This window comes from Nelusetta ayraudi, unplaced genomic scaffold, assembly GCF_046127955.1.
Source record: "Nelusetta ayraudi isolate G7.1 ecotype Tasmania unplaced genomic scaffold, CSIRO-AGI_Nayr_v1 ptg000084l, whole genome shotgun sequence".
In the NCBI taxonomy this organism is placed as follows: Eukaryota; Metazoa; Chordata; class Actinopteri; order Tetraodontiformes; family Monacanthidae; genus Nelusetta; species Nelusetta ayraudi.
In genome coordinates, this window is record NW_027466134.1 from 269274 (window position 1) to 280000 (window position 10727).

Sequence of the window (10727 nt, forward strand, 5' to 3'; positions counted from 1 at the left end):
TTCCACCATAAAATTATGATTCCAAACTCAGTAAAGCGGTAGATAAACGATTAATAGGATCAACGGTGCCGCCTCGGCAGCGAGAGGGGGGTTGTGCCGGCTGTAACTGCACTGCGCAACTTTCACGTTTATTTAGAGGCAGTCTCACAGGCTACTATTACAAATACACAAGATTGTAAAATGATGGAATGGAACCCAATAAGTAACCTCGATGAAAGACGAAGTAAGAAAAGCGTTGAACGTTTGCTACGACGTTATTGTCGTAGCAAACTCGTAGCCAGCTCAAGTTATCTCGAGCTGCTTTAACGCCAGTGCAAAGTCACTCTAACCGCTGCTGTAGACAAATGACAACAGGCTTTTTCTTTCCAAAGATGAGGTGTGCTCGTTGCAGCAAGCTCTAGCTGACCTAGCGTGCGCTCACATGAGCGTCGGCTCCTGTCTGGCGGCTACATGGACTGCTTTGGCTTGAAGCGCGGTGCTTATGCTGCCATCTCCAGTCAAAGTGGGCCGCCAGGTCTTTCAGACACTCGCACCACAGCGCACGAGCGGGATAGAGACAGACTTTAAATTTCTTTTTTTTTTCTTTCCATCAATGAACCCTTTCTTCTTTAACATCTGCTTCAGAGGTCGTTTCGGCAGACCAGCAGAGAAAAACGCCACCAGAGACGGCGATGCCAACGTGTGCACTCGCATTCCCCCCCTTCGACCCGGGCAACATTTAGCACTGAGGCATCCAGTCCTGTGGAAGGAGGCTGCCGCGGCATCTCCAGTTTCAAACAGCGCTGGCTGCCCTCGGGCCAGGCCGTGTCAAAGGGCCCGTCCCCAAAGGGGCCATATTAGGGCCCTGATGCCCAGTCAATCAGCACGGCGCTAAAAAAGAATCCACAACAAGACAGCAATTAAAGCCCGCCGAGAACTTAACCAAACAAGTGTGAGAGATAGGGTTTGTAAAAGTGACCGCGTGTGCACTTCCTGAACTCCGCGGAGCCGCGCGTGGACATTTAATGTGTGCACATGTGTGCTGTGGAGGAGGAGGGGGGGGGCAGGGGGGTCGAGCACAGTTATCTTGAAGACACGGGAGGGCGCAGAGGAGGTGGATCAAGTCCAAAGTGGTCTCAGCAACAAGTCAAATCAACTTGCGGCCCACTCCACCAACTGAGCCACAGCTGCCCATGTTGCAGTACCTGAGTGTTTTACATTCAGGTACTGCAGTGGGGATAATCCAAGCAACCAAAAACTGCCTTCCTGCCCCTGCAGGTGAAGTGCCGCTAGTGTAATCTCCCTGTGCTGTGCCCACGTGACCCAAGCGCTAACCGTCACCATGGCAACCAGACAAAACAAATCAAACACTGAGCAACAGGCTAACAGCCGTATACTGTACGGCTCCTATAGTCAATGCGGTTTATTCCATTTTCTAGCTATGTAATTTAAAATGACAACGGTGGCGTGTTGACTTCCTGTAGCCCCTATAGCTTCAGCTCCAACCAGACTTTGAGAACACTCACTCACACAAAGCCTGGAAGTGCCACAGTCTTCCCAAGTAAAATATTTGCTTTTTTTTTTTTTTAAACCGCATCCCATATTTAGGGAAGCTAAGCCGACCCCCTACCCCCCCGTGTTAGTCTAATGTGGATTGTGTGGCACGGGACAGCGCATCCAAAAGTGAGTGGGGCCTGTCATCCCCTCAAAAATCTGAAGGGATGCAATGCTTGTGGTGGGACGCAAATCATCAGCCATCTGGGCCAGAGGCTGAGAACCACAGCAGTGTGTACACTGGCACCGCGTTGAGGAGAAGTCAAAGCCAAAAACCGTCTGGGTTGTATTCTTTCATGCACTACACACACACACACACACACACACACACACACACAAACTCGTCTGCGTTCAGAGCACATTGTGACCGAATACGGAATAATAGCAGAATGATAAGAAAAGTCCAAGCTCACCAATTATAGCCGTTTCGTGTCACTGAAACATGCAACTGCAAGGCTCTGAACCGGAGCCTCAGTCCATATTCTGCTAAGCTTTGGGATTGAGACACAACCTCCAGGCGCTGGCTGGTGGAGAGAAAAGTTTACTCCACAGGCCAAAAACCCAAGATGGGGTTGGATCCATCTTTAAGCGCTCCAGTGTGAAGCGTTTTCGGTTTATCTTCTCAACTGCGAAGCCAATCAGCGTCTTTTCCTTCGTGGAAAAAACCGGGGAGGGGGAACTGCTGCAAGCCGCACTCAATTAAAACACAAAAGAAGCCAGAGAGAGGATGCAGAGCTGAGACACTGAGCAGCAGATGTTGATAACCAGAGAAGTGCTTCCTGTTGGGGTCAGAACTGGATGGTATTTTGAAAATAGAAAGAGGACCGCGGATGTGACAGAAAGCTTTTCTTGAGGGGTAAAATATTTATGAATTTATCTTTCTCTACTGTACTTTACTGTACACGTACAGTTGGCAACTCATTTGCTCTGAGCAAGTCGAAGCAAGAGTAAAGATCAGCTTAGTGACATCAAGTCATTGCACGCCCTGAAAACTGCTTCCTTAAAATTATTTGTCAGTCAACACTCAAGTCAGCACTGCTGCGGGTGACAGACAGACATAACACACACACACACACACTAAAGCATTCGTCACACAGTGTTTTTAATTCTTTCATATTTCAGCTGTTCACCTGCATGTCAACAGCTGGCTAATTGCACAGTCATCCATCGAGCGCTAGGCTGTTTTTTTTGCCCCCCACACACATGCACACACGTGCGCAACAATCAGAAATACAGGATATACTGCACACCATATACAATCATGCAAGAAAAGTGAGTGTTTATACCGTACAGAGCTGGAACACACCTGATTAGAGAGGCCGTTGTGAGTCATCGAGTTACACCCAAACAGAACCCCGACTGACACATTTATTACCAACCTGGGAGAGAGTTTACAAAAGCTTTACACAAAGCCGTAAACATATACATATAAACGACCGGTGCCATCATCGGCCAGACAGGATGTACGAGGTGAGCTATGGCCGAGGAATGTTGAGAGGGAACATTTTCAATCAAACAAACGGACGTATATCGTATAAAGTCGTATAACGAGGCCACGCAGGACAGACGGCTAAGAAATAGGAATCTGCTTTTTGTTAAAGGTGCACACTTTTATTGTCCATCGCAGTCGGCAGAGGAGCGGACATGAAAAGAAGAGCGGGAGAAGAAGGAGACGGCTATTTTTTTTTGAAATGGCTTTTTCAGCCGATGCTGGGAGAAAAGTGGATTGGGTGGGAGTGGGGTTGGAGGAGGGGGGAGGGGGAGGGGGAGGGGGAGGGGAACTTTAAACAGGCTTGACAGCCGGAGCGCAGTGATATTAATCTTTCATAGCAGGCGGGAACACCCCCCCCCCCCCTCCCCCCAAATGTTTAAAACACAAACCAAAGACTCAGATCAGCTGCAGCCTCGTGGTGTGTTCATAACTTCTGTCAAATCAGAAAAAGAAAAAATCAAGATACTTCCACACTTCCAAAGTTTTGTAAATACAAGATCAGCCGTATCCCGCAGATCATAACAGAAATTACGTCGTAATTAATTTCAACCGTGGTTTTTAGCTACTTAGAAGCAGCCAAAACAAACACAACAGTGAACGATCATCGTATTTTCACAAATGTAACAGCCGTTTCATTAATTTGAAGCCATGTCGTCACATCTTTAATGACTGTGGGTTAAATATTTAACTTGCCCACCTGAGCAAAATGCTCCACCACATTAGGTAGCTGTAAACTGCCTCTCATGCTAGCTTTCGCGTCAATTATACCCAGTGATTTGATCCCCAAAAACTGCACAATATGGTTACATAGAGAAGCCCAAGGGACCAAAATAGTGGAGTAATGAGATCCCCCACCCCCGACCAAAAAAAAAAAACAGCACTCTCTTCAAAGGAAAATGTAGAGTTAGAATATACAGCAATTCCCACTGGATTGGGCAGCGTGAGCCTCGGTTGGATGGAGAATCATGTTCACTCTTGAGGTTTCAAACCTAAGACAAGCATTCTTTCATGGATTATCTATAACCCTGTGATTCAGTGGGCTGCAACTCAACAATAGAATGCAGGATTTTGGGACTTCTGCGTTGGCCTCCTTTGTGAAATGGGAAGCTCTGTCCATCCGGCCCATGGTTGTAATCGGCTGGAGTCAAAACTTCATCATCCACCGGGCACACAAATTGAATTCATGATGTGTTCAAACTCACCCTTGTTCCACCAAAAGCTAGACGACGGGTCTGCTATGAGCCACATATTTTCGGGATGATGGGGAACCTTGACAGGCCATAAATTAGTCTATTGTTGTTATTAAAAACAGATTATAACACGCAACCCTAGAATTTAAGGATTTTAGTTATGAAGTTATTAATCCTCTTCGAAGTGTGTCACTTTTTTTTTCGAGTTTGTTAGATTTATGCACTCCTTAACCCAGACAGAACCATTAATGGTCTCATTTACCCGAGTGAGCGGCAGTCAACCGAAACCAAAAGCCGTGCTTGGCAGTCTGACAGGGCACTGAGTCGAAAGGAAAACGGCAAACACTTCCAACGCTGCAATGAATGTCGCGATTTAATCATCTACGTCTAAGTTAATGTGCCTCGTTTCCACTTGGCACAAAATAAACAACTGTATTCTTGATAAAAAAAAAAAAAGAAAAACGGCCATCTGCACGCTGAAAAACAAACAAACAAACAGCTGAGGACACGTGCAGCACAAAATCAGGGCCAGTTCTGCTTTTTGTTTTTGGTATCAAGGGAAAGGATCAAGCTCGGCCTGTGCAGAGTGCTGTCGGGGTGGCCAGTTAGCAGGCAGGCAGGCCTCAGCCCAGCCAAGCGCCGTGAGCCGCCTCCCTCTTATCTATGCTATGACTTAAACCCTCCCACTTCTGGAATCCACACAGCTAATCACACCTGAACGCCTCTAATCCTGGGATTAGACGAAAAACCATACAGCTCTTGGTGTTAATGGTACCATCCTCTCCCTGGTCTGCCAACACCGTTTCTCCGACGCTCCCCTCAGACTCCCGTCATCTTCGTCACGCTCCCGTTTTGATGCCAGCGACAACGTGTAGCAGCAAAGCAAGAAAGGCAGAACAGGAATGAACGACCGGGGTCGCTGGAACCTAAACACCCGACTCCCCCACCCCCCAGACCAGACCTTCTGTAAAGATTCTGGGGGAGGGGGGGAAGAGTGAAAGAGGATGTGTGTTGAGAGGATAATCACTGAGCCCTGACAGAGACTAAAGGTAGATAATAGATAGGTAAATTTAGTCATACAACCCAGTTGATGCATATTTGTGAAAAAAAAAAAAAGTCCCAGAAAGATGAAAAACCCCAAAACTTCAGCGCTCAAGGAGGAGCTTAGGGAGAACCGTCCTCTGCCTCTCTATGCCGACGATCAGCTGTTCTTCTCTGAGCGCTAGCTAGGTGAGTCACAGTTGAAACCTCCGGGCTGTCAGTCCCTTGTTAGCCTGCGGCAACTTTCACAAACCTTAACCCCGCGGAAACACACACACGCACTCCCGCACACCACACATTGTGTACTTAAGCCCCAGCGCAGAGAGGATGGAAATCAGAGCGTAAGGCTCAAACAAAAACAACAGCGAGGACACAAAGTTCATGTTGTGTTCAGGTTCAACAAGGTGGGTGGCGAAAAATGTCAGAATCTGCGAGCGGCGTTCACAATCACAGCGCCCTCTGCGCTGATTGTGGAGATGATGGGGGGGGGGAATCTGCGGCAACGTTCAGGTAAATATGCTTCATCGAAGGTGACAGACGACCAGCCAGATGTCTCTCCGGGCGAGTTTTGACATTGGCGCAGCTGCGCCATGAGGTCGGCAGCTGCAGGTCATCACGCGTCTTCATTAGTTGACCCTGTCTCCTTGACGGCCTGCCACCCTTCCTCAGTGCTATTAAGCGGGCTGCGGCACTAATGATGATCAGCAGGTACGTGAAGCGCGGCCGCCTGTCAAAGGAGGCCCCTGTCCATTTACACGAGGGCCGTAATGACGGTAATGCGGACGGAGAACGTGCGCTCGCCTTTTCGCTTGACTGCTAACACTTCACTCCCCAAAAGTTGGCAGGGAGGAAAACACACGCACAAGGAGAACTTTGTAGAGCTCAACGCTGCGGCCCGGTATGCTAAAACTGTTTTTAATGGGATGGAAAATTTTGATTTAGGGCAGACTATGCGCTGAAATGACTGCACATCTTCTTAATCGGGCTGATTTCCACCAGCCCTAACTCTAGTTTAAAAAAAAACAAAAACAGTCTTTGCCAACTAATAAATCCTTCATGGACCTTCATGGCCTAAACGGAGACCGTGACCGTTAAAGTTCCATATTGGGTCTTCAGATCTTTATTATAATTTATTTATATTCAAGTGACAAAGCCTTTTCTAGTTACTCAGAAATCTCTCAAAACAAAACATATTTAGCCCTATGTTTATTGCCTCCTACAGGAACTCTTGGTTTTCTCCTCCTGCTGCTTTGTTGAACTTTAATATAATATTCTTTAAGTGTGCCCTCTGTGACATCACAAAGAGCTGAGTTACAGCACTGCGTGTTTTAGCATGCACTCTCTGAAAAATAAGTAACCGGTGGACTTTTTCCATTTCTGTGGAGTTTATCGACTGTCTAGAGACACATTCTTGTTAGTGAAGTCGGGTTTTCCCATTTCGGCGAGCAGTATTTTATGATACTGCTTTTCTCTTTCTTTATAAGACCCCCTTAGAGACAATGATGCTATAAATTTCTGAGTCAAGCATTTCATCTGCAAAAATAACACGCTGCGGCTCGGCTGCACGGGAAAAAAACAACCCAACAGCATTCCACAACATGTAAACAGGCAAATGGCCGAGGTGAGCGTGCATGCATTAAACTTGTGTACATGCACGCTTGGTGTCACCGAGTGTGAGTGGATTTACTAAGTGCCTGCTCCTCGCTCTGTGCCAGGGAACTGGCAGCGAGCAGCGGGGCTCACTTACTGAGTCACCGGGTTTGATCCTGAGAGGAGCTGAGCGGCTGGGAGAGTTCTGCCACTTTAACCCACAACATTCGGCTGATGTCAAAACAGAGCGGACAAAGCGGGCCGGGCCCAGTGTTTCCGCTCGGGCAACGGCGTTTCTGTTGCTAACAACATAAAGACGTTTGAGTGGAAACTTTGTCTCACCCGGGACTTTGTCGATCTGCATTTCGCTTAATTTGATGCGTGTGGTGGTGATGAGGATGATGATGATGATGATGATGATGATGATGATGCAGAGGGACCAGAACTGTTGGTTGGTTCTGGAATACATTCCGACAGCTCGCAGCTAACTGGGCGACCCACGTCGGAACAATCGGTGACAGATATGGGTCGCGAGTCAATTACGCCTCACGTCAGTCACCATTTGTGCCGGAGAAAACGTCACTTAATGGACAGAGACAAAGCAAATCGACTCCTCGTAGCGTTAACTTCGTTACGGCCTCGAAATCAGACAGAAAGTCTGCGATATTGAACGAGGGGCACAAGTTTTTGAATTAGTCAGCATCAAAGGAGGATTCGCCGGATGCCTTTTGTCCAATCGAAATGCGTGATTGGAAGCAACTGTAGCATAACGTACTTTGTTACACCGAGATTCCACGTCCAAACAGTGGACACAGCCGACTTTCCAAGTTTGGCCCAGTTAGTATTCAACGGTTAAACTGCGACGGACTTTTTGAAGGACTTTGAAGATATGCACAAGTGTGACTGTAAAAAAGGAGGGTTGACAGGAGAGGATAATCCGTCCAATTTTCTTTTGACCCATTCAAGTCGGCAAAAAGGAGATTATCAGACAGCTCGAAAGAGGCTGGATTTGTTTTTTTGGTGGAAAAAGAGGGATTGTAACCCCATCCAGTCGCCTCGTGAGACGCACACAGAGATAAAAAAAAAAAAAAAAAGTTAAACTCATGCACAGTATTGACAATAAAATCCAAACGCACTCCCAATTGTCATAGAGAGTCCAACTGAGAAGAAACAAACGACCGAACATGGAAACACAACAAACAAGACGCAGCAACAGAGAGGCGCCAGTGAACTTTCAGAGTTTGATCAAGAGTGACTGTTGCTCGTTGAACTTTATTCTCCCTCCAAAATGATTCTCCATAATTTCAGTTTTCAGCACAATCGCTCTGATCTAGCCAAAGCTTTGATTTTGAAAACTGGGGGGAGGGGGGGGGGGATAAGTAACCCGTGACATCTCTGTCGCTCTCCCCTTGTAAACCGTTCAATCTCCCTGCAGTTTTAAACAACAACAATTTGTGAAATCCGAACCCCGTTGTACCCGTCTTCCGCTGACAAAGAGGAGAGGAAAGGAAAAGCCCTGGTGGAAAGACTCGGGGTGAATCATCCCGCTAAGTGCCGCACTGACAGGATGACGGAGAGAAAAAACGGAGGGAAGGAAAAGCAACTTACGTGGGTCTTCCTGGCTGAGGTGTATGGTGCGGATCTGGAAGGGGGAGACGAGGGGATTTTATTTTAGTTTGGCTTTCTTTTTTTCCTTTTTTTATAACAGGATAAACAATATTGCTCCCAGATTTTTTCTCTGAAAAGGCTGCCAGCTACGAGCAAGAATTATGTGAGATGAGTGCTGGTAAAAATGGGGGGGTCGGATTTCTAGGAGGAAAAGAAAAATGTCAACGCCAGCGTGTTAAACAACTGTGATGAAGGAGGTCTCGCTGCAGCAATGCAAATACCAGCAGCGGGCCGTGCGTTTCACGTCTCGGCCTTCGGTCTTGTCGTACTTCTTCCTACCTAAATTATTACAACACGTAGCACCATCAATATTGTCAAAACTCCAAAATAAATGGCCATTTTAAGTTGAGGACAAGTTTGTGTCAATAAACTTTTTAACATTTTTGATGTTTCATAAGACACCAGCGAGATAACAATGAAACAAACCATTGACCGAAAGTAAAAGTAAACAGATTATTTGCATTTGTTTTTTGAGAGAATGCAACAGCAAAACAATTTGATAATTACACAACAAATTGCAGATCATTCTGCAATTTACCTTCTCCTGCCATCAGATGCCTTGGGTTAGTTAAGTCTTTCAAGCTCTTGTGGGTGCAATCACAGTTCAGCATAAGACATGAGGCCAGCTAGCTAGTTGGCCTTTGTATCGAGATCCCATTGGTTATCACTTCAATTGACTGCGGTCAGTTCACTTACAGCCGAAAGGAGCCTTTAATGTTGATTCTGAAGGCCTCAGGCAGATTTCATAGAACCTGACCACACAAGCTAGCTGAAATATAATTGGATAAAAACTCTTTACACCAATGGGAGCAGTGCAACCAAGTGGGTAATATGACTTGAAGAAAGCAGACTACGGAGAGTAACTTTATCTTAATATTTACTTGGGAAAAGGAACTTTTCTGAGGAGGTTTCGTGCAGCAGAAAAGACCTCGCTGGCCCCCTACTGGTCAAACACACATCAAGGTTCAGGGTTCGAGTTTGGGATCTTCCGCTGCAGCCTGGAGATCTTACCGAATTTAACAAAGAGCACCCCCGTGGTAGAGACGGTGCCGTGGGCGTTGGTAGCCACACACTGGAAGTAGCCGGTGTCGGTGGTGTCCAGGTTGCGGATGCGAAGGCGCGAGCCGTACGTCGTGGTGCGGTAGGACACCCGCCTGGGCTCCTGCACCACGGGGGCGTCGTTCTTCAGCCAGCGCACCACCGGGGGCGGGTTGCCCGACACGCGGCAGAGCAGCTCGGCCGTGTGGCCGAGAGACGTGGTGATGTTGTTCATGGGCGCCTCCAGGCGGATGAAGTGGGAACCTTTGTGGGAAGAGAGAGAGAGGAGAGACGTGAGGGAGGGGAAGGTGGCTTTTCAGATGAAAGGGGGGGAAATGTTTTTTGATTTAAGGCGAGAGAGGAGCGAGGATTTCGTCCGTCCAAAACAAAACCGATGGGGCTAAATTGCAGCCAGATACGAAACAAGCGTCTCTGCCGCACATGTTGAGAATCTGGCCGGAGCAACTTGTCTTGCGGTTGTCACTGTTGTAACACCTCGTTCCATTTTTCAGCGTGGAAACACAGAGTCGGAACGAAGTTTCCAGAGCCGGAGTCTCCACTCCCGTGCTCCTGTACGTCACCTGCACAGTGAGTAAAAACTCAAACCTAACAATAAAATTTAGGAGTTTTGAGCCTGAGGTTGGCCAGAGGACGCTCGCGCACGTCTTTCCGCTGTAAAAGAAAGTCAATTTGAAAAAAAAAAAAAAAAAAAAAAACACACCGACAGCTAAATATTTTTTCAACATTTTTCACCAGGACCACATTTTTCCTCGAGGTGGTCAGGCAGAAAAGAAAGTGGCGGGCCACCTAAGAGTTTAATGTGCAGGGAAAACATTGGCGTTAATGTCAAGAGAGACCTCTGGAAAGTTTCTCCGACCCTAAAAACCCATCGCAGGCACGCAGCAACGCTCCCGCTCGCGCCGCTCGGCAGCCAAGACAAACAAGCGCGTATAGGTTGGAACTTCAAGAAACATCCCTCGGACGAGCTTGGATTGGTCCGACTTGGAGGGTGCGTTCGCTCGCGACGGAAATCTCCCGACTGGACGACGCGACGTTGCAAGAAAACTCGGGCTCGCTCGCATCGCGGATGGAGCTACTGCAACGTTGTGGTTTGGGATTTGGGACGGTGGAGGTAGAGATTTGTCGGAAGGTTAACGCGTAACTCCAACAAAAAC

At 47.4% G+C, this 10727-nt stretch overlaps 1 protein-coding gene across 3 annotated transcripts in view; it reads right to left on the bottom strand.

Annotated features, from left to right (window-relative positions):
- Positions 1–10727, bottom strand: part of ror1 (receptor tyrosine kinase-like orphan receptor 1) — a 114807-nt gene that overhangs the window by 21664 nt on the left and 82416 nt on the right. For all 3 annotated transcript variants that reach the window (XM_076045458.1, XM_076045457.1, XM_076045456.1), the window contains 2 exons: positions 9526–9816; positions 8455–8488 (listed from right to left, as the gene is read on the bottom strand). In XM_076045458.1, the coding sequence (XP_075901573.1) occupies positions 8455–8488; positions 9526–9816 (325 nt within the window). The remainder of the gene's footprint in view (positions 1–8454; positions 8489–9525; positions 9817–10727) is intronic.